Source organism: Chrysemys picta, chromosome 16 (genome assembly GCF_011386835.1).
Source record: "Chrysemys picta bellii isolate R12L10 chromosome 16, ASM1138683v2, whole genome shotgun sequence".
NCBI lineage: Eukaryota > Metazoa > Chordata > Testudines > Emydidae > Chrysemys > Chrysemys picta.
The window spans coordinates 11,231,886-11,255,221 of NC_088806.1; the positions used below are offsets into that span (position 1 = coordinate 11,231,886).

General features: G+C 52.5%; 2 protein-coding genes and 1 long non-coding RNA gene across 5 annotated transcripts in view; 2 read left to right on the forward strand and 1 right to left on the reverse strand.

Annotated features, from left to right (window-relative positions):
- LOC135972074 (zinc finger protein 271-like) overlaps positions 1–23,336 on the forward strand; it is a 312,092-nt gene that overhangs the window by 206,459 nt on the left and 82,297 nt on the right. The window lies entirely within an intron of this gene.
- Positions 1–23,336, reverse strand: part of LOC135976000 (uncharacterized) — a 262,775-nt gene that overhangs the window by 139,632 nt on the left and 99,807 nt on the right. The window lies entirely within an intron of this gene.
- The window catches only part of LOC101953204 (zinc finger protein 501-like), a 58,035-nt gene that overhangs the window by 4,493 nt on the left and 30,206 nt on the right, over positions 1–23,336 (forward strand). The window contains exons 2-5 of one of the 3 annotated variants that reach the window (XM_042847839.2): positions 8,990–9,309; positions 12,221–12,303; positions 15,115–15,241; positions 23,133–23,246. In XM_042847839.2, the coding sequence (XP_042703773.2) occupies positions 9,285–9,309; positions 12,221–12,303; positions 15,115–15,241; positions 23,133–23,246 (349 nt within the window). In that variant the 5' untranslated portion in view covers positions 8,990–9,284. The remainder of the gene's footprint in view (positions 1–8,989; positions 9,310–12,220; positions 12,304–15,114; positions 15,242–23,132; positions 23,247–23,336) is intronic. The other 2 variants (XM_065569579.1, XM_065569580.1) reach the window with 2 other exon arrangements.

Here is a 23,336-nt window from a genome sequence, read left to right on the forward strand (position 1 = left end):
GACCCTCCTGGGGAGGAGGGGAGCCACACTGACTCACTACAGGGAGGGATCAGTCGCCTGGTGCTGGAGCTCCCTGTGCTCCCTTCTCCCTCCCTCCCTCTCAGGCCCTCTCCTGCTGCTGCTGCTGTTGCTGCTGCTGCGTGAGTGAGTGCGGTGGGGGGGGCCTTACTGGCCTGCCCCCCCCTCGCCTCCGGAGGGAGAAGCACCGGCCCCCCAACACCAACACCAACTGGGGGCCCACCTGCTTGCCTGCCTGGCCGGCCGCCTGCCGCTTGCTGTTGTTCCTGTGTGGGAGCTGCTGCCTCCGTTGCGGAGTGCGAAGAGACTGAGTTCCTGATTCGGGAGATTGTGGAGGGGATTTGTTTAGGAACTGTGTTTTGAGTGACTTTGCCATCTCTGCTCCTGGGGTGGTGGTGCCTCCAGTCGCGTTCGGAGTGTGGACAGGACTGAGCCTCTCGCTTGTAATTCCTCGGAGTGGAAGCCATCGCTTGCCAGGAAGCTCTGAGGTCGACTTGGGATCCTTCTGTCCCGTCCCCTGTAGTGGACTGTTGAAGGAGGCGCGGGGGGGGGGGGGGGGGCGCGGAGCCCTCCCCCCATTTGTCCATCTGCTCCCCCTCTGCCACCACCCCCACCGCCGACAACCCCTCCACTGCCCCGCGTGCCACCTGGACCTGCTTTTCGCCCCTCGGCGGGCTGTCTGCTCCCCCCGCCTCTTCCACCGTCCGGGACTGTTTGTCTGCAGCAGTGAGCGGCAGAGCCTACGCTTCACGAGCGCCGTGGGTGCACCTTTTCCCCCGCCCTGGACTTCTCCTGCCCCCCAACTGCGTTTAGCTGGTGGGGTCCCCTCCCTGTAGCCCCCCTGTCTTGGTTGGCCCTACCCTACCCCGCCCCTTTTAAGCCCCTTCGGTTTATTCTTTTGGTGCCCATTTTCCCCCCCCCCTCGGTTCCTAGCCTGCTGGCTGTGTTCCCAGCCCTGTCCTTGGGCTGCGGCTGGCCGGAGTTTTTTTTCCTCCTACCCCTGTCCTTGGGCTGCAGCTGGTTGGAATTTCTATTCTGTTCCTGAGCCGCTGCTCTGGTGCGCCCCCCCCCCGTGCGTGCTTGTGCCCCCGTTTCGCTGCCCCCTTTCGCACTGTTCACACCCCCTTTTACTGTTGTTGTGGTCCTCCACCCCCCCCCAGTGCAGCCGGAGGAGCCGGCATTCCTTTCTGGCACCTGTGCCCCCGCCCTCTTTTTTCGCCCCTGTGTGCCCCCTCCGTTGGCACCCTCCTCCCCAGCCTGCAGCCTAGCGGGGAGGAGTGGTTGCTTTTTCCTCGTTCCCCCATCACCCACCCCAGGGGCGCCCTCCTCCCCTTCCTGTAGCCTTATAGGAGGGAGTGGTTAGCCCCCTTCCCCTTCTTCCCCGCCCCGTTTGCTGGACCCTCTTCCTCTGTCTTTTGCCTAGAGGGGGGGGAGCAGCTGCAGGTTGTAATGGCGGGGGACTCTGCCCCTGTCCCTTCCCCTGCCCCCGCCCCTGCCCCTACCCCTGCCCTTGCCCTTGCCCCTGCCCCCTCCCTTCCTCTGCCCTGTTGCCCCCGCCTGCCCCAGTGGCCGGCCCCTCGGCTGGCCCTGTCCTGGACACCGCCGCTGCCACGGCTGCCCCCTCCACCGTCAGGAAGGGCCAAGGGAGGAAGAAGGGCAAGGGCCCCGCCCGTGGAGCCAAGCCTCCTGCGGGCGGGGCTGCAATCCCCGCCGCGGCCGCGGCCCCTCCCTCTCCTGCCGTCCCTTCCACCAGCTCTGGAGGCGCTCCCTCTCGGGCCCCCAGAGCATACGCCCAGGTGGCCGCCGCCCCTCTGCATGCCGCCGTATCGTCCGCCCCGACCTCTGCCTCCGGACCCGTCCCTGGTGACCGCGGCCCCTTCCCCTCGCTGACTAGGAGGCATGGCATTCGTTGCCACTTGGTGCCTGCCTCGCCCCACATTGAAACTTACGTGCAGGCGTTGGTGAGGGTGGTGGGGCCCACGGCCATCGTGGCGGCCTCCAAGATGTACGGGAAGGCCGTGTTCTTCCTGGCGTCGGAGGCCGCCGCGCAGGAGGCGGTGGAAAGAGGCCTGGCGGTGGGTGGCGTGTTTGTTCCCTTGGAACCCCTAGAGGACCTGGGCGTACGGGTGGTCTTGACCTCCGTCCCGCCCTACCTCCCCAACGCCGCCCTATTGCCTGCCCTCTCCACCCTGGGGAAGCCTATTTCTATTCTGAGCCCTCTCTTGTTGGGCTGTAAGGACCCCGCCCTCCGTCACATCCTGTCTTTCCGCCGGCAGGTCCAGCTCCAGCTGCCGCCGGCGGCGGGTGCCGGAGTGGCGCTCGCGGGGTCCTTCCTGGTGCCCTACCGGGGGGCCCACTACCGGGTCCATTATTCGACGGGGGAGGCCCGGTGCTTCCTTTGCCGGGCGCCAGGGCATGTCCGAAGGGACTGTCCCCTGGCCCGGCATGGAGGGGCGTCCGAGACCCCCGGGGCCTGGGAGGGTGCCGGCCCTGTCATCGCCGGCGACCCTGGCAGTTCGGCTACCGCTGCTGTCGCCGCCCCTCTTCCTTCTGCCGCGACTCCCGCTCTGGCCGCGGAGACGGCCGAGCGGGCGGGCTTTGCCGTCGCCGACCCTAGATCGGCGGGGCATGTGGAGGAGAGGGCGGGGCAGCTTCCGCCGGCCACGGGGAAGGGCCCGCCCCAGGGGGAGGTTTCCCTCCCCCCCCATTGCCCCTCCGCCCCTGCCGCCCCAAGCCCCGAAGCCATCGCCCTTGCCCTCTGGCCCCGCCCCTGCTGACCGGCCCTCCACCTCCTCTTCCAACTCGGGGGGCTGGGTGACCGTCCGGGGGAAGCGCGGCGCCCGCAGGTCGCGGGCTCTCTCCCTCCCTTCCGATGAGGAGGGAGAGCAGGCCCCCCGAAAGATGCTGCGGGGGGCTGAGGTTGTTAATTCTGTTACCGCACCCCCGGATGGTGCCCAGCAGGAGGTGCCGGCCATGGAGGCCATGGATGCCGTGGCAGCGGCCGGGGAAACTCCTGGCCCCTTTGTCGAGCCCCCCCCTGAGGAGGCTCCGGTAGCGGTTCTCCCGGCCCTTGTTCCGCCTGTGCTGCCCGCCGCCGCCGCCGATGTCGGGGCGGCCTTTGTCTCCGTGACTGGCGGGGAGGTTGCTGGGGCCGAGGGGACCGCTTTCGCCTCCATCTTCGATGAGATTGAGGCCCTGGGTCTGACCCCGGTTACCCAGGGGGAGGACGACCCTCCGCCAGCGGGCCCCGATCCGGGCGCTGGCTTAGTCCCGCCCCCCCTCCTGCTCCCGGTTCCTCGCCCCACTCTGCCGCCCCCGATTTAGTCTTGGGGGAACCCTTGGCTCTACCTGCCAGCCCGGCCGCGACTACCACCTCGTGCGCAGCCGCCGAGCCCCTAGGGGCGACGGCTGCTGCTGAGCGGCCGGTTCCTGCCCCCGATCCCGCCCCTTCCACCGTTCCTGCCCCTGAGGCTTCCCCTGTCCCTGCTGCCTCCGTCCCCTCGGCTGCAGACCCTAGCCGAGGGGAGCCGCAGTCTAGCGGCTTGGCAGCGGGAGATGGGGAGCCCATTCCTGTTCCCGTCCCTGATCCTGTCCCCTCTCCTGCCCAAGTCCCTGTTCCCGCTTCGAGCCCCGCCCCTACTCCCGCCCTTATCCCTGTTCCTGTCCCCGAGGTGTCTCCTTCTGTCACCTCTGGTTTCACTGCTGCCCCCGGGGTTGTCGCATTTCCGATGCCTGCAGACGACCCTCAGGGGGCGGTTTTCGTGTCTCCCCTTCCCGCCACTGTAGGGGCTGCGTTGTTCCCTCAGCCGCCCTCTCCTTTGCCAGGGATGGGGACGGGCTGCCCGGCGCAGCAGCGCCGGAGCTCGGCCCCTTGTTTGTCCGTCACCGTGGGCCGCGAGGACCCTTCAGGGGTCCCGCCGGAGGACGGCGGCGGCTTGGCCGCTGCCTCCCCCTCCGCGCTGCGGGATGAGCTGCGCCTCTTTCTATCAGATACCCGTGGTTCCAAGGGTAAGGTGCAGCTCACCCTTCAGCGCTGGGGGGACTTCCACCTTGTCCTCCGGGCCGTGAAGGTGCTTTTGGGGGAGGGGCGGGGGTCCGGACGGCGGGACATCGCGGCCTATCGGCGGGCCTGCAAATTCCGCGACTCCCTTTTGACCTTCGGAGTCGAGACCGGGATCTTGCGGGGCCCGCTGGGGGCCGATGGTCCCTCCGCCCGTGAGGATCTGCCCCAGCCCTCCGCATGACAGCTACCACCTTTGCATCGTTGAACGCCCGGGGCTGTCGGGTGGGTCTCCGCAGGAGCCAGGTGCTCTCCTTCCTTCGGGAGGGGGGGTACTCTGTGATTTTCCTGCAGGAGACTCACACGGCTCCGGCCGTCGAGGCTAGCTGGCGGCTGGAGTGGGGAGATGGGGTTTATTTTAGCCACCTCAGCGCCCACTCGGCTGGGGTGGCCACCCTGTTCTCCCCGGGGCTGCGGCCTGAGGTGCTGGGGGTCGCCGAGGTAGTGCCGGGCCGCCTGCTGCATGTCCGGGCCCGTGTGGAGGGGCTGGTTCTGAACTTGGTCAACGTCTATGCCCCGAACACGGGCCCGGAATGAGTGCCTTTCTATCGGCGGGCGGCGGCCTTCCTCGGCACTCTGGATTCTCGCGAGTGCCTGGTCCTGGGCGGGGACTTTAACACCACCCTCGAGGACCGGGACCGCTCCGGGCTTGAGACTTCCCAGGCAGCCGCGGGCGTCCTCAGGGAGATGGTAGACCATCACTCCCTGGTGGACGTCTGGCGCGAACACCACCCGGATGACGATACCACCTTCACCTATGTCCGGGTGGAGGACGACCGGTCGCGCCACTCCCGGTTGGACCGACTCTATCTGTCCCATTTTCATCTGGCCCGGGCCCATGCCTCCAGCGTCCGGCCGGCCCCGTTCTCGGATCACCATCTGGTGACCGTGACGGCCTCTCTCAGTTCTGAGCGGCCGGGGCCGGCCTATTGGCATTTTAATAATAGTTTGCTGGAGGACGTGGGCTTCGTGGCTTCCTTCCGGTCCCTTCTGGCTGGCCTGGTGGGGGCAGCGGCGCGCCTTTCCCTCTGCGCGGCGGTGGCGGGACGTGGGGAAGGTCCGCGCGCAGCTCTTTTGCCGGAACTACGCCTGGGGCGCCAGCCGGCGGAGGGATGCGTTGATAGGGCAGTTGGAGCGGGAGGTCTTGGAGCTGGAGAGGCGTCTGGCCTCCGGCCCTGCGGATCAACCCCTCTGCGCGGCGTACCGGGAGAAACGGGAGGAGCTCCGGGCCCTGGAAGACCACCGGGCCCGGGGCGCGTTCGTTCGATCCCACATCCGTCTCCCGCTTCTTCTACGCCCTGGAGAAAAGGAGGGGGGCCAAAAAGCATGTCACCTGTCTCCTGGAGGAGGACGGCGTCCCCCTCACGGATCCGGAGGAGATGCGTGGCAGGGCCAGGGCCTTCTACGGTATGTTCTTACACGTCTGGGTGAGGAGGCTATGGAACATGAGTGGGGAGGGGGATTATACAGGGGCTGCAGCGGCACTCTGTTATCCTGCTGCCTTTCCTGAAGCTCCACGAGACGCTGGAGCATGTCTGTTTGCTCATGCAGCAGCCCCAGTGATGCATCCTGCCTCCTCTGATCTTCCTGCCGCCACCTCTCATCTCGAGCGTCTCTGCTGTCCTCACGTTGGTCCCTCATGTCCTCACATTGGTCCCTCCTGTCCTCACATTCACTGGCATCTTTCCTTTACTTTGAAACTGTGTCCTTCCACTCATTCAGATGAGCTCTTTCACTGCGGGTGGATTCCATGATTTCCGCGAACATCTCATCTCGCGACCTCTTTTTCTGATGCCTTATCTGAGATAGCCTTCGGGACGGAGGAGGGAGGCTTGAAAAATTTGCAGCTGCTGGAGGGAAGGAAAAAAGCAGAGAATTTTTTTAAAAGCTACATTTTACAGAACAATGCTTATACTCTTTCACGGTGACCAACACTATTCACATTACATAGCACATGTGATTTCTGTGCAAGGTCGCATTTTGCCTCTTAATATTGAGTGCCTGTGGCTTTGCTGCTAGAGATCACAGATGCAGGTCCAGGCAACAGAATTCGGCTTGCATGTGGCCATGGTAAGCCATTGTCTTTCAGCTTCTGCGCCCTCCTTTCCCACATACTAAGCAAAGCCCGTTGAGTGCTGCGGTTTTCCTGTTAACTTTCAGCAGCAGAAAACAATCTAACCACCCCCCCCCCATCCAATTCTCTGGATGATCGCTTTATCCCTACCCCCACCGCGTGGCTGCTATCAGGGAAGATCCCTGCTAGCCAAACGTGAAAAGCTCAGGGCCAATTCCTCCCCCCACGCTTGGCTAACTGCAGGGAAGGATTTCTTTTCAGCCACAGGCAAACAGCCCAGTAGGAACGGCCACCTCTGTCCCCTTAATTAAATTCCCGTATTTCAACGAGGTTACCATGAGCGATATCACTCTCCTTGAATGCCAGCAAACACCGGGACCATACGCTGCCAGGCTTTGTCATGCAATGATACCAGATTACTTGCTACTAGCATGGCGTGGTCAAGTGTCCTACCATGGAGGACGGAATAAGGCTGCACTGCCCTGAAACCTTCTGCAAAGACTTTTGGAGTACCTCCAGGAGAGCTTCATGGAGATGTCCCTGGAGGATTTTCGCTCCATCCCCAGACACGTTAACAGACTTTTCCAGTATGTGTACTGGCCGCGAATGCATCCCAAGTCCTCAGGACCAAGTAATCATTAAAAAACGCTTGCTTTTAAACCATGTTTTATATTTTAAAAGGTAAACTCACCTGAGGTCCCTTCCATTGGGTCATGGTTTTGGATACTGACTTGGGAGGGTACTTCAGTCAGACTGAGAAAAAGATCCTGGCTGTTGGGGAGAACGGAGTGCTGTGTGCTCTCCGCAAGCTCGTCCTCCTCCTCCTCCTTCTCCTCCTCGTCCCCTTCCACAAAATCCTCAGGTGTGGCTGATGAGATTACCCCTGTCTTGGAATCCACGGTCAGAGGTGGGGTAGTGGTGGCGGCCCTCCCTGCCCCCAGAATTGCATGCAGCTCAGTGTAGAAGCGGTATGTCTGCGGCTCTGACCGGGAGCGACCGTTTGCCTCCTTTGTTTTCTGATAGGCTTGTCTGATCTCCTTGACTTTCACGTAGCACTGCTCTGAGTCCCTATTGTGGCCTCTCTCCATCATGCCCTTGGAGATTTTTTCAAAAGTTTTGGCATTTCGTCTTTTAGAATGAAGTTCTGCTAGCACTGAATCCTCTCCCCATATAGCGATCAGATTCAGTACCTCCCGTATGGTCCATGCTGGTGCTCTTTTTTGATTATCGCCTGCATGGTTATCTGTGCTGATGAGCTATCTGTGGTCACCTGTGCTCTCCACGCTGGTCAAACAGGAAATAAAATTCAAATGTTCGCGGGGCTTTTCCTGTCTACCTGGCCAGTGCATCCAAGTTCAGATTGCTGTCCAGAGCTTTCACAATGGTGCACTGTGGGATAGCTCCCGGAGGCCAATACCATCGAATTGCGGCCACACTAACCCTAATTTGAAATGACAATATTGATTTTGGCGCTACTCCGATTGTCAGGGAGGAGTACAGAAATCGATTTGAAGAGCCCTTTATTTCGAAATAAATGGCTTCGTTGTGTGGACGGGTGCAGGGTTAATTCGATTTAACGCTGCTAAATTCGAATTAAACTCATAGTGTAGACCAGGCCAAAGACCAGGATTCTTTTAACAACATAATTCTTTTGGAGTGTTGTAGGTATCTGAAAACTATGATCTTAATGATTTTTTTTTTTAAATGTCCTGTGTTACTAATCAGTAGAAGGTAAATAGTTAAAACTGGAAGAATTTTACCATGGGTGCTGCTTAGTTGTTTGGCCTTTCAATTAGAGTTGGATTCCAGACAAGTGATTTCCATTAAGTTTTAGAATTTGTTTGGGGAGAGGTATTGGAAACCATTAAGGCCAGATCTTTGCTATCTGGTATAGTTCCCGCTCTTCCGAGTACTCCTATTGACTCAGAAGTAGCAAGCAGTAGGTGTGGTGCTAGGTTTTTTGTAGGATGAAGATCTTATTTGCAAGCTCTTTGAAGCAGGGATCTGTCTGCAAACTCCAAAGCCATGTGTCAATGTGCTCCAGGGCTTCTACGCTGAGTTTTTGAGTTGGTGACACACACACACACACAATGTGAGAACAGGAGAACTTTGCCTGTTTCTACAGGGCTCTGTTGCACTTGCACAGCGTTGGGTCCTAAACACTCATTTAAAATAACCACCACCAACCAGTTGATGTTTTACTTCCCTTCATAAGTTCAGTGTTGTCACTTGTTTGTTTGTGGTTTTGTTTGCTGTCTGTGTTGCTTTATTACTTATTTTTACTATTCTATGTGTGTGAATTATTCATTAAATTAAGAATTGACATCCCATAGAAATGGTATAAGCCGGAGTGAATAGCTTTTACTCTCCTTTCCAGTATCAGAAAATATTGTATTAATATATGCGATGAGAGCATGAGAATTTCTACTTGACTCATAGATTTCTTCAGCATCTTAAAGCTGAGCTGTGTGCACAGATAATACGCATGCAGGAGGGATAGTTTTGTGAGTAGAGTAGGTCTCTCCTGTTAACGCCTGCTCTAGTCCTGGCATGGTTTGCAGGTGTGAAGGGGCTGGACCAGTCCAGACTAAAGCAGCAGTTTAACCCCTTCTGTGCCAGTGTGCAGTTTATGTAGCCCTTCACAGGCGCACAGGGAATGGCCCCCTATCAATCCCATGCCTGATGTGGTGGGGTGACCCACTGGCAGCATTGCCTTTGAGGGTGCTGCTCCCCCTCTCTCTCCTCCCCCTTTACTGCCACCACAATGCCTGTCACCTTCACTTCCTGAGCGGTGACCCCAGAAGGTGTGTTTTGTTATCCTTTTCCCTACCCCCTAGGATCCGTTATACACCCTCTGTCACTCACCTCTGTCTCAGGAGACAAGGCGGGTCATGGGGCGTGGGTGATGCTATGCTGGAGATCCATCATCACTGAAGGAGTGGCAGCCTTGACCCTCCTTGAAGGTTGCCGGGATGCTGACGTGAACTGGCGGAGAACTGGGGCAAGACTGAGTCCAGAGACCATTTGGCCCACGCTGTGTCACTGTAAAGCCTGCTCTGCATTGCTGCCAATTGCTGCTGGTGGCGTTGTGCCCGTAAGTCTCTGTAACGCTGTCTTCAGTGACTCTATGGCATGAGCACCAGCCTCAAGCAGACTGGTAAGAAGCAGGAAACAAACCCCGAATTGGTTGTGAGGTCTATATGTAGATTTCACCAACCAAATATCCAGTGTAAATGCTTCAGGCACTGTAACAGCATTAACGTGGAATCACAGACCGTCCCCTTGGGTCATCCCATATATCTCACCACACAGGTGAGCTCACCTTTGTGACAGATTGCCCCTTACTCTGGGGGTTCTCAACCTTTTTCTTTCTGAGGCCCCGCCCCAACATACTATAAAAACTCCACAGCCCACATGGGCCACAATAACTGGTTTTCTGCATACAAAATCCAACGCTGGCATTAGGGGGTAGCAAGCAGGCCAACTGCCTTTGGCCCCATGCCACAGGGGCACCCACAACGCTACATTGCTTAGGCTTTGGCTTCAGCCCTGGGTGGTGGGGCTCAGGGGCCTAGACTTCAGCCCCATGCGCTGGGACTTCAGTTTTCTGCCCTGGGCCTCGGCAAGTCTAATGCTGGACTTGCTTGGCAGCCCCCTGATAACTGCTTGTGGCCCCCCAGGGAGCCCCAGACTCCTGATTGAGAACGACTGCCTTACACCATGAATCACAGCAATGTTCAGGTTACTGCCAGTCCCAAAGGACCAGTCACTTATTAGGTCAATTGAATCTTAGATCTCACAACAAAGACAACACTTGTAGCCAGTCCTGTCGTAACTGTATTAAGATTTAAAAGAAACGAGAGTTGTTTACAAAGTTAAAGCAGGTTAAAGCAGATGCAGATGAGTTACAGTCTTAAATTTCAAAAGGTAATAGAAGCTTCTATAATAAGCAAGCACTACATATTCTTTAGGACTAATGCATGCTAAGCAGCTGGGGATCTCCTGCTTATGCCTAGAAACTTTTTCCCCCAGAGTCCAAGCAGCATACAGATAATCAGTTCCTTCTGTATGGGGTTTTTTATCCCCTTCCTGCCATGTGCTCTGAGCTGGAAACTCAGTTAATGGGAGGTCAAGAGCACAACAGTCTTTTGTCTTCTTTAACATCCCATTATAGTCTATCTGGTGTTGACAGACCTCTCCTGCCAGGCAGGGTGTAATGCATTCTGTTGCCAATCAGCACTTCCCCTAGCTAAAGTCTCTCCCCTGTCTGGTGATTTAAATAGCCACAGAGGCTCACAATGCAACTAGTCAGATATTAACCCAGGCAGCAACTCAATAAAGCATTCAATAAAGTCTAAACACATTCTTGTCATTCTAATACCCGTTTTAACAATACTAACACTGGTGAGTCAGAATGATTCCAGCTATGCATTTGTCCATGTTCAAATAAGACATGGGGGCTTTTACAAGAGCTAACACCTCATCTGCCAGTGTCACAGGCAGGATGGGCAGGGATGGTGTCTCTGGCTTCAGTTTGCCAGAAGCTGGTAAAGGGTGACAGGGGATGGATCACTTGATGATTACCTGTTCTCTTCATTCCCTCTGAAGCACCTGGCATTGGCCACTGAGCTAGATGGACCATTGATCTGACACAGTGGGCCATTCTTATGTTCACAGTCTCTATCAGGAGTATCTACTCATCTGTACTCACTGGGGAGCCACAGAAAGAAACAAAGTGTGCTGAGACAAGGAGGCCCAGTCTCAGAGCCCCCAGGGTCACGCTTGCCAAAAGCTAAAACTAGGCCCAGCCCATGAAAGGGGGCACTCCCAGGAGAGACTGTATAAAGGCTGGAACATCAAACAACTTAGTAAATCTGAGACAGTTGCCTTGGGGACAATGACAGGGAGAATTCCCCAAAGTGACTCCTTTGATTCTGCTCTTCTCTGGCCTTTGGTTCATAGAATCATAGAACTGGAAGAGACCTCAAGAGGTCATCTAGTCCTGTCCCCTGCACTCAAGGCAGGACTAAGTATTATCTAGACCATCCCTGAGAAGTGTTTGTCCAACCTGCTCTTAAAAATCCCCAATGATGGAGATTCCACAACCTCCTTAGGCAATTTATTCCAGTGCTTAACCACTCTGACAGTTAGCAAGTTTTTCCTAATGTCCGACCTAAACTGCCCTTGCTGCAATTTAAGCCCATTGCTTCTTGTCTTATCCTCAGAGGTTAAAAAGAACAGTTTTTCTCCCTCCTCCTTCCAACAACCTTTTATGTACTTGAAAACTGTGATCATGTCCCCTCTCAATCTTCTCTTCTCCAGACTAAACAAACACAATTTTTTCAATCTTCACTCATGGGTCTTGTTTTCTAGACCTTTCATCATTTTTGTTGCTCTTCTCTGGACTTCCTCCAATTTGTCCACATCTTTCCTGAAATGTGGCGCCCAGAACTGGACACACTATTACAGTTGAAGCCTAATAAGCGCGGTGTAGAGTTGAATAATTACTTCTCATGTCTTGCTTAAAATACTCCTACAAATATATCCCAGAATGATACTTGCTTTTTTTTTTTTTTTTTGCAACAGTGTAATTCTGTTGACTCATATTTAGCTTGTGATCCATTGCGACCCCCAGATACATTTCCACAGTACTCCTTCCTAGGCAGTCGTTTCCCATTTTGTATGTGTACAACTGATTGTTCCTTCCCAAGTGAATTACTTTGGATTTGTCCTTATTGAATTTCATCCTATATACTTCAGACGATTTCTCCAGTTTGTCCATGTCATTTAGAATTTTAATTCTATCCTCCAAAGCACTTGGAACTCCTCCCAGCTTGGTATCCTCCGCAAAGTTGATAAATGCTACTGGGAGGGTTTCACCATATCTCAGAGGGTTACACCCTTGTGGGTGGGGGCTAGGCCTGTACTGGAATAAGGTCACTCTGTGCTTCGCTGTGTGGCAGAACCTAGAATGTGCATTAGCAGGAAAAAATCCAGGGGGAATCGGCTTGTGGAATGGACAAAAGCCCCATCTGAATGCTCTCACATTGCCCTTCTTGCCCTGGCAGGCTACAGAATAATGTCCACATTTCGCTCCAGATCATCCCCTCCTCCCAGCGGGAAGGAAATGGCTGCAATGGAGCTGGCTCAGGTAAGGGATTATCAGGGAGCTGGTGATGGGTTCTGCTTGGAGGGAGAGGAGCAGTAAATGCATAGGAGGGTGGGAGCTGCTTGAGGTGGTGGGAGGCAGGAACTATGTAGGGTGGAGAAAGGGAGGGGACAGAATGTGACAAACATGCTGAGACTTGTGTAATCTAGGGTGTAATGGGTTGTCACTCTGGGGTGCAGTCTGAGGGGCTTCTGGGAACCACTGTGCCCTCTAACCCTCAAGCTGGGCTGGCCCTTCTCACACTGCTTTGCTGGAGATTCAGCCAGCCTCTCCAGGCCTTGTTATCACCCAACACGAGAGCAGGTGGTGCCATACACTCAACTAAGCTACCTGAGTGCTTTACCTAAGCCACTCAGGGACAGATAGAAGCCATCAGCCAATTTCCCAGCGATAAGTGATAGCAAATAGATCAAAGCAGATTACTTAGCAAATAACCAAAAACTCAAACTAAGCCATACTAGATCTGAGGTGGGGAAACTATGGCCCACGGTCCACATCCGGCTCGCGGGATTCTCCTGCCCGGCCCCTGAGCTCCTGGCCCGGGAGGCTAGCCCCCAGACCCTTTCCTCCTGTTCCCCCTCCCCCACAGCCTCAGCTCACCCCTCTGCCAGCGCAATGCTCGGGGTGGCGGGGCTGCGAGCTCCTGGGGCAGTGCCGCTACAGAGTCCGGCCTGACCCGGTGCTCTATGCTGCACAGTGTGCGGCTGTAGCACCGCTAGCCACCGGTGTTCCAGGCACTGCGGTAAGGAGGCAAGGAGCGGGGGGGGGGTTGGATAGAGGGCAGGAGAGTTCAGGGTGTTGTTCGGGGGGCGGGGGTGTGGATAGGGGTCAGGGCAGTCAGAAGGTGGGGAATAGGGAGGGTTGAATGGGGGTAGGTCTCTGGGGGGGCTGTTAGGAAGGAGGGGGGGTTGGCTGGGGTGGCAGGGGCAGTCAGGGGTGGGGGTTCTGGGAGCGGTCATGGAACAGGGAGCAGGGGGGTGGATGGGGCAGGGGTCCCAGGGGGACATCGGGGAACAGGGGGTGTTGGATGAGACAGGAGTCCTGGGGATGGGCTGTCAGGGGTGAGAAGTGGGAGGGGGCAGATAGGGAGTGGGGGCTGGGCCACTCCCCCCTCCCCGAACCGGTCCTCCATACAATTTCCAAAACCCGATGCGGTCCTCAGGCCAAAAAGTTTGCCTGCCCCTGTACTAGATGGATAGAATTTGAATTAGCAATTTCTCACTCTGACTGATGATTGAAGCAGTCCACCAAGTTTCCATACGCAAGCTGGAAATCCCTTTACCCTGGGACCAACACTTCCCCCAGTTCAGTCTTTGTTCCTCAGGTGCTTCCAGGAGTTCTCTTGTGTGGGGAATGAGGCCAAGAGAAAATGTCACACCCCACCTTATGTAGCTTTACCACATAGCGGGAATCCTTTGTTCCAAACTCAGTTTCCAGTCCAGTTAGTGGAAAAATACAGGTACCAAAATGACACTTCATTAGTTACCACCACTCCCAATCTTTGTGGCAACTGCAAACTTTATAAGTGATGATCTTGTAGTCTCTTCTAGGTCATTGATAAGAATGTTAAATAGCACAGAGCCAAGAACCAATCCTTGTGGGAACCCCCTAGAAAGAAATCCACTCGACCATGGTTCCCCATTTACAATCACAGTTTTTAATCTATTTAATGTATGCCGTGTGTGTTTTGTATCTTTCTAGTCAAAATATTGTGCTGAACCAACTCATATACCTTACAGAAGTCTAGGTATATTACATCAGTACTATTAGCTGCAACCAAACTTTTGATCTCATCCAATAAGGATATCCAGTTAGTTTGATAGGATCTATTGTGTCTACACTTTTGTTAACGGGTACTAATGATATTACCCCCCTTTAATTCTTTATTAATGAAGTCCAGTATCGGCTGCTCAATTCTCTTGCCCAGTATCGATTTCTGACTAACACTCTTGTAATTAGCTGCGTCATCTCTTTTATACTTTTTAAATATTGGCATAGCATTAGCTTTATTCCTGTCTTATGGAATTTCCCCAGTGTTCCAAGTCATAATTAAAATCAACATTAACAGTCCACCACACTCCTCCACCAGGTCTTTCAAAACTCTAGTTATCTGGACCCACTGATTTAAACACGTCTAACTTTAATAGCTGTTGTTTAACGTCCTTGTTATTTACTGTTGGAATGGAAAAACTGTTGGCGTCAACATCTTATGATATGAGTTACATCATCTGTTTTTCTCCAAATCCAGGAGAGAAATATTTATTGAACACTTTTACCTCTTCTGCATTATTTTTGATAATTCTCCATTTCCATCTAGTAATTTACCACTACCATTGTTAGGATTCATTTTGTACTTAATATACTTTTTAAAACTTCCTTCTTATTTTCATTGATTTCTGATAGCTTCCCTTACCAATTTTATACAATTCTGACCTTCTAACTTATATTCTTTACTATTGACTTCCCTTTCTTCCATATACTTTATTTGAAGAATGTTGGTATTCCTACCAGGGAGCCACCAGCAGGGTCCAGAGACAGCCCCATCTCCTATATCAAGCTCTGGCTATTACGCATGTGATAAATGTGAAGACCCTGCCTCCATCTGTCAGCTGGGAGAGACAAAGGTTTCTCTTTCTACTCTCTGATGCCTCCTGGCTGCTCTAAACAAGGTGGGGTGGGACTCTGTTAACATGTGCCTCCCAGAATTTTCATTTACTTGGCGCTGCTGTTCCGTGAATAGTGGGGTTGTGAGTGGTGCAGCAAGTACTGAGTGTTGGACTCTTTCTCTTTCAGGGGTTGGTGACTTTCGAGGAGGTGGCTGTGTATTTCACCAAGGGGGAATGGCCTCTGCTGGACCCCACTCAGAGAGCCCTCTACAGGGATGTCATGCAGGAGAACTATGCAACGGTGGTCTTGCTGGGTAAGGAGTCCTGTCCCCTGGGTTATTAGAAGCTGCGGGGTCTCTAAAGAACCAGAGTAGTAATAACTATATACTTTTATTCGTCATACAAGTTTTGACAAGTTTCCCTGCCCCCCCTTTTTTGCCTTATCTCCCATACACTAGTATAATTTTTGCCCATGTGCCTTTTTGGTGCCGTCAGTCATTTTAAAATTGCATTTAAGGTATCCTTGTTGTCTACATTAATAACTACATTAATAACTTTAGCTTTCATGCCTTTTCCTCATTTTAAGAGGAAAATATGCTGCCTGTAGAATTCTAAATTAAGTAAATAGGTATATGACTCATGCATGGCTTGTGTGACAGTAAATTAAATAAATTAATGGAGATGTCCTATCTCCTAGAACTGGAAGGGACCTTGAAAGGTCATTGAGTCCAGCCCCTTGCCTTTACTAGGAGGACCAAGTACTGATTTTGCCCCAAATCCCTAAGTGGCCCCCTCCAGGATTGAACTCTCAACCCTGGGTTTAGCAGGCCAATGCTCAAACCCCTGAGCTATTCCTCCCCCCAAATGAGTCAGATGAGCTCCTCTTTTGCTAGGAGAGCGTATCATGTTGCCATTCAGGACCCCATGGGTGAAGGGAGAACAGAGCTTTGGGAGGGGAGGAGAATGTGGGAGTAGATAATTCTGGGGTGCCAGGACATGGGGAGGGTGTGTGCAGGATTTGAGCTAAGAATCAGCAGGGAGGGATGAGGTAGTGAGAGACTAGGAGGGAAGACAAGAAGCTCCCAGGGTGCCGGGAGGTGGTGATGGATGAGAGTAATGGGACGAAGGGGAGGGGAGTGTGGAGGGAGGGCACCCAGGAAGTGAGCTGGGTGGGTCAGTGGGAGGGAGGAGAGGTTTAGGGATCTAGAGCTGTGGGGGATCCCAGACCCTTAACCCCAAATCCCTGCCCAAGCCTCAGGTAAATCCTAAACTTCAGCATAACTACTCCCACAAAGCCTCAACTTAATATAAGGCCCTGAACTGTAGCAAGCTTAGGCTACGTTTACACTACCGCGGCCAGTCAACCTGCACTACGCAACTCCAGCTACAAGAATAACAGCTGGAGTGGATGTACCTTAGGTCGAGTTCCAGCAGGGTGTACACTGTGGGGGGTCGACGGGAGAGCTTCAGGGGTAGAGTCAGGAGTAGAGAACTGGAGAGCGATTTGCAGTCGATTTGGCAGGTCTTTATTAGACCCGCTAAATCGACCACCGGTGGATCAATCTCAGAGCATCGATCCCGGCTGTAGTGTAGACCTGCCCTTAATAACCTATTTATTTATGTTCACCTCCTTGCCCCTCCACGCATGTTCCAAGCTAATAAGCAATACTGTGATAATGGCATTTTTACCTCTAGCGAGTATAAAATTGCCCACAAGACATGAGACTAGGGCCTGGTCTACACTATGAGTTTAATTCGAATTTAGCAGCGTTAAATCAAATTAACCCTACACCCGTCCACACAACGAAGCCATTTATTTTGAAATAAAGGGCTCTTCAAATCGATTTCTGTACTCCTGCCCGACGAGCGGAGTAGCGCCAAAATCGATATTGTCATTTCGAATTAGGGTTAGTGTGGCCGCAATTTGATGGGATTGGCCTCCGGGAGCTATCCCACAGTGCACCATTGTGACTCCTCTGGACAGCAATCTGAACTCTGATGCACTGGCCAGGTAGACAGGAAAAGCCCCACGAACATTTGAATTTCATTTCCTGTTTGCCCAGCACAGGAGAACATAGGTGACCACAGAGAGCTCATCGACACAGATAACCATGCAGGCCGATAATCGAAAAAGAGCACCAGCGTGGACCGTACGGGAGGTACTGGATTTGATTGCTATATGGGGAGAGGATTCAGTGCTAGCAGAACTTCGTTCGAAAAGACGAAATGCCAAAACTTCTGAAAAAATCTCCAAGGGCATGGTGCAGAGACGCCACAATGGGGACTCAGATCAGTGCCACGTGAAAGTCAAGAAGATCAGACAAGCCTACCAGAAAACAAAGGAGGCAAACGGTCGCTCCGGGTCAGAGCCGCAGACATACCGCTTCTACGCTGAGCTGCATGCAATTCTAGGGGGAGGCCCCCACCACTACCCCACCTCTGACTGTGGATTCCGAGGCAGGGGTAATCTCATCAGCCACACCTAAGGAATCTGCGGACGAGGAGAAGGAGGAGGAGGACGAGCTTGCGGAGAGCACACAGCACTCCGTTCTCCCCAACAGCCAGGATCTTTTTCTCAACCTGACTGAAGTACCCTCCCAAACCAGTACCCAAGACCATGATCCAATGGAATGGACCTCAGGTGAGTTTACCTTTTAAAATATAAAACATGGTTTAAAAGCAAGCGTTTTTTAATGATTACTTTGCCCTGAGGACTTGGGATGCATTCGCGGCCAGTACAGCTACTGGAAAAGTCTGTTAACGTGTCTGGGGACGGAGCGGAAATCCTCCAGGGACATCTCCATGACGCTCTCCTGGAGGTACTCCAAAAGCCTTTGCAGAAGGTTTCTGGGCAGTGCAGCCTTATTACGTCCTCCATGATAGGACACTTGACCACGCCATGCTAGTAGCAAGTAGTCTGGTATCATTACATGACAAAGCCTGGCAGCATATGGTGCCGGTGTTTGCTGGCATTCAAGCAACATCCGTTCTTTATCTCGCTGTGTAATCCTCAGGAGAGTGATATCGCTCATGGTAACCTGGTTGAAATACGGGAATTTAATTAAGGGGACAGAGGTGGCCGTTCCTACAGGGCTGTTTGCCTGTGGCTGAAAAGAAATCCTTCCCTGCAGTTAGCCAAGCGTGGCCGGGGGGGGAGGGGGGAGCAGGGTGAATTGGCGCTGAGCTTTTCGCCTTTGGCTAGCAGGGATCTTCCCTGATACCAGCCACGCGGTGGGGGGAGGGGTACAGCGATCATCCCAAATAATTCATGGGGGCGGGGGGTTAGTTTGGTTCTGCAGGGATCTTCCCTGATACCAGCCATGCGGTGGGGGGAGGGATAAAGTGATCATCCCAGAGAATTGGATGGGGCGGGTTTTAGTTTGTTTTCTGCTGCTGAAAATTAACAGGAAAAGCGCAACAGTCAGCGGACTTTGCTTGTTATGTGGGAAAGGAGGGCGCAGAAGCCAAAAGACAATGGCTTACCATGGCCGCACGCAATCCGAATTCTGTTGCCCGGACCTGCGTCTGTGATCTCTAACACCAAAGCCACAGGCACTCAATATTAAGATGGAAAATGCGACCTTGTACTGAAATCACATGTGCTATGTAATGTGAATAGTGTTGGTCACCATGAAAGAGTATAAGCATTGTTCTGTAAAATGTATCATTTTAAAAACTTCTCTCCTTTTTTTCATCCCTCCAGCAGCTGCAAATTTTTCAAGCCTCCCTCCTCCGTCCCGAAGTCTATCTCAGATAAGGCGGCGGAGAAAGAGGATGCGAGACGAGATGTTCTCGGAAGTAATGGAATGCACCCGCAATGAAAGAGCTCATTTGAATGAGTGGAAGGACACGGTATCTAAGTACAGGAAAGATGCCAGTGAACGTGAGGTCATGAGGGACGCTCGAGATGAGAAGTGGCAGGCTGCAACGCTGGGCTGCAGCATAATCAAACGGACATGCTCCGGTGTCTGGTGGAGCTTCAGGAACGGCAGCAGGATAACAGACTGCCGCTGCAGCCGCTGTATAACCTCCCTCCCCCCTCACCATGTTCCATAGCCTCCTCACCAAGACGTGTAAGAACGCGGTGGGGGAGGCTCCGTGCACCCTCCCACTCCACCCCAGTGGACAGCCCAAGCAAAAGGCTGTCATTATGTTGAATTTTTTCAGTGGCCTTTTACTTCCCTCCTATCCTCCTCTCAAACCTCACCCAGGTTACCTTGTCGGTTCTCTCCCTATGTTTATAATCAAATAATAAAGAATACATGATTTTTAAACGATAGTGACTTTATTTCCTTTAAAAGCAAGCTGTGATTTAAGGGGGGAGGGTGGTTTGCTTACAGGGAATGAGTCAATCAAGGGGGCGGGTTTTCAACAAACAGAACTTTCACACCATAACCTGGTCAGTCATGAAACTGTTTTTCAAAGCTTCTCTGATGCGCAGCGCTTCCTGGTGTGATCTTCTAATTGCCCTGGTGTCTGGCTGCGCATAATCAGCAGCCAGGCGATTTGCCTCAGCCTCCCACCCCGCCATAAAGGTCTCCCCCTTACTTTCACAGAGATTGTGGAGCACACAGCAAGCAGCAATAACAATGGGGACATTGGTTTGGCTGAGGTCTGAGCGAGTCAGTAACGAGCGCCAGCGACCTTTTAAACGTCCAAATGCACATTCTACCACCATTCTGCACTTGCTCAGCCTGTAGTTGAACAGCTCCTGACTCCTGTCCAGGCTGCCTGTGTATGGCTTCATTAGCCATGGCATTACAGAGTAGGCTGGGTCCCCAAGGATAACTATAGGCATTTCAACATCCCCCAACGGTTATTTTCTGGTCCGGGAAGTAAATCCCTTGCTGCAGCCGTTTAAACAGTGTAGTGTTCCTGAAGACATGAGCGTCATGAACCCTTCCCGGCCAGCCCACGTTGATGTTGGTGAAACGTCCCTTGTGATCCACAAGGGCTTGCAGCACCATTGAAAAGTACCCCTTGCGGTTTATGTACTGGGTACCCTGGTGCTCCAGTGCCAAGATAGAGATATGGGTTCCATCTATCGCCCCACCACAGTTAGGGAATCCCATTGCAGCAAAGCCATCCACTATGACATGCACATTTCCCAGAGTCACTCCTTTCGTAGCAGCAGCTCAGTGATTGCTTTGGCTACTTGCATCACAGCAGCCCCCACAGTAGATTTGCCCACTCTAAATTGATTCCCGAATGACCGGTAGCTGTCTGGCATTGCAAGCTTCCACAGGGCTATCGCCACTCGCTTCTCAACTGTGAGTTCTGCTCTCATCTTGGTATTCTGGCGCTTCAGGGCAGGGGAAAGCAAGTCACAAAGTTCCATGAAAGTGCCCTTACGCATGCGAAAGTTTCGCAGCCACTGGGAATCGTCCCACACCCGCAACACTATGCGGTCCCACCAGTCTGCGCTTGTTTCCTGGGCCCAGAATCTGCGTTCCACGGCTATAACCTGCCCCATTAACAGCATGATCTCCAAAGCACCGGGGCCCGCGGTTTGATAGAATTTCATGTCCATATCCTCATCACTCTTCCTGCCGTAGCCTACTCCTCGCCGACTGGTTTTGCAGGTTCTGGTTCAGCATAAACTGCACGATAACGCGTGAGGTGTTTACAATGTTCAGGACTGCTGTCTTGAGCTGAACAGGCTCCATGCTTGCCGTGGTATGGCGTCTGCACTGTTTACCCAGGAAAAAAGCACGAAACGGTTGTCTGCAGTTGCTTCCCTGGAGAGGGAGGAGGATGTACCCAGAACCACCCGCGAAAATCTTTTTGACCCCATCAGGCAGTGGGATCTCAACCCAGAATTCCAATGGGCAGAGGAAACTGCAGGAACTATAGGATAGCTATGGGATAGTTACCCACAGTGCAACGCTCCTTAAATCGACGCTAGCCCCGGTACATGGACGCACACCACCGAATTAATGTGCTTAGTGTGGCTGCATACATTCGACTTTATACAATCTGTTTCCAAAATTCTAATTGTATAAATTCGGATTAATCCCGTAGTGTAGACATACCCTGGGTCATAGATCATAAAATCAGGTCGGGGTCAACAAGAGTGAGAGTTTGTAGAGAGTCTTGTCCCCTCTCTCCCCATCTACAGCAGCCAGAAGCTGTCTTCCTTCCAGGCTTCTTGGCCCAGTTCTTGTTTCTTACATTCTCCTTTTCCAGAAGAATTAGAGGCTGTTGCTCCTGAATTTTAGGGTTTTATTCCCCAGCTTTTTCCACACACTGGGGGAGTTTAATTCTCCCTCACATTACACTTGAGTCACTCGATTTCCTAATTCCCCAAAATGTGTTTTTGCGATGTCATAGTTCTGGGGTAGCTGAGCCTTTGACTTGCCTCCACGGTCTGCTCAAGGAATGCACTGTCAGGTATCAGGCCTCTACAGCAGCAGGGCTCCAGGGCATTGGCATTGGCCAGTTTGGACTATATTGTCTTCTTTGCTTCCCTGTGCTAATCTAAGGACTTTCCAATACTGAGTTGACCAATAAACCCTGTTATATTTTAAAAGTCTGCCCAATGTCACAACAAAACTTGCTCTGTTCTTTGACTGAGGAACAGTCTCTGACCAGGAGTGTCGTTCAGCTGGACCTGCTGGGCAGAGCTCACAGGTTGAAATGGAGAAGCCAGAGGCTCAATCTCAGGTGTTGAAGCTACGTGGCCTATCCTTGTGGAAGAATGGGACCCCTTGGGGGTCTAGTGCACTCAAGGGGCACCTCCCAAGGACTGTTTAAAAGCCAGGGCATTGCACAGATCCTGTGGATCCATGACAGTATGCCAGTGCGGCTTCTGGGGAAAAGATATATAACAAGAAAAGGATCTAAATGTGTATTTACCATCTCCCCCTCATCAGTCCTCGTGGGAATCCCTGATCAGTTCCAAAGTGTATTAAAACCTTCCTTAAAGGCTTACCCGTTGCTTATAAGGTCATGTCAGTTTTGTTAGAGGGCTTTCCCTTCACCCTCCCACTTCCCTGGTTCTTGTCACGCAGACAGCAAGCAGCAAAAAGACCAGACGTTCGAAGCGCAGATAAGGCATATTCCGAAGCCCTTCACACCAATTGGCCTTATCTCTATACGGGATAGAGTCTGTTCCCCAGTGTTCCGTTGACAGCTCTGATACCGCAGAGCATTTTCCCCGTCTCCCTCTTCCCAGCTCTGACGCCACAGAGCCTTGCCTGTGTCTCCATTCCTTGTTCCTGTTTTTCCCCCTTAACAAACATGATTCCAATTTCCTTTCCCCCTCCTGTTTGATCCCATTTATATAGTAATATTTTCAGCTATACCTTAACCAATCATTGTACTGAAATTTAACTAACCAATTCTACCATATTCTCTTACCAATTGTATCCCAGTACATAATTTGCTTTCACCTAATAACATTAATTTTACAGCAGACAGAAACAATTAGAGAACCAGACTGATTAACAAGGTAAAAGTTGTGGCCATAAAGATAAAACAATATGGAAATGAGGGTTTCACAACCACAACCATTAATAAGTGATTTATTGCCAGACAGGATGCTATCAAACTAAGTTTTCTTTAACCATCTTAAGATCTGTTTCTTTATCTGGTGGGGATGGACGCTGTCCGGACATTGACCGTTTTCCTAATAGCCCAATAGCACCTTAGTTCAGTGTGATTGGTTTGGGATATGAGGATGTGACCCTACGCTTCCCAGCTTATGGCTGTCCCTCCTGCTTCGCCAAAGGCCTTAGCCTGAGAACAAGGCCTCAGACTATCCTAATGAGACAAGGCCCAGACACAGGCGGACTGTGATTTTGATAATTTGTTTTTATACCCCTGTAAGTAGCTAAGTGATAAAAATACACCTAAGTTCTTAAAGTACAGGCCTTACAGGCAGGCCTGAATATCTCTATTCTAACAGTGGGTTCTACCCCTTCCCCCATTCTGTGTCTGTCTTGTCTATTTAGATTGTAAATTCTTCAGGGCATGGGCCATCTACTATTCTGGGTTTGTACTTGTCCTAGCACAATGGGTACCCACTGTTAATGGGTCCTCAGGCACTAAGGTAATGCATATGATTTATAATAATAATAACTCTCCTGCCACTTTGAGCCAAGGAAGATGGCCTTGGGATGTTACTGCTTTAAAATGATCTGGGGTTAAAACCATGGAATATTCTTTGTGACCTCTGACCTCCCTTCTTTTCTTTCCCTGGAGTAGGGTTTCCAGTTTCCAAACCTGATGTGATCTCGCAGCTGGAACGAGGTGAAGAGCCGTGGGTCCCGGACCTCCAGGGCTCTGAGAAAGAAGTGCTCCCAAGAGCTGCCTTCACAGGTGAGGAATTGGTTAAATCAACTCAACAACTGTTTGGGAATGCAGGAAACATTAGGGATGCCCTACAAAGACCCTGTGAGTTCTCCAAGT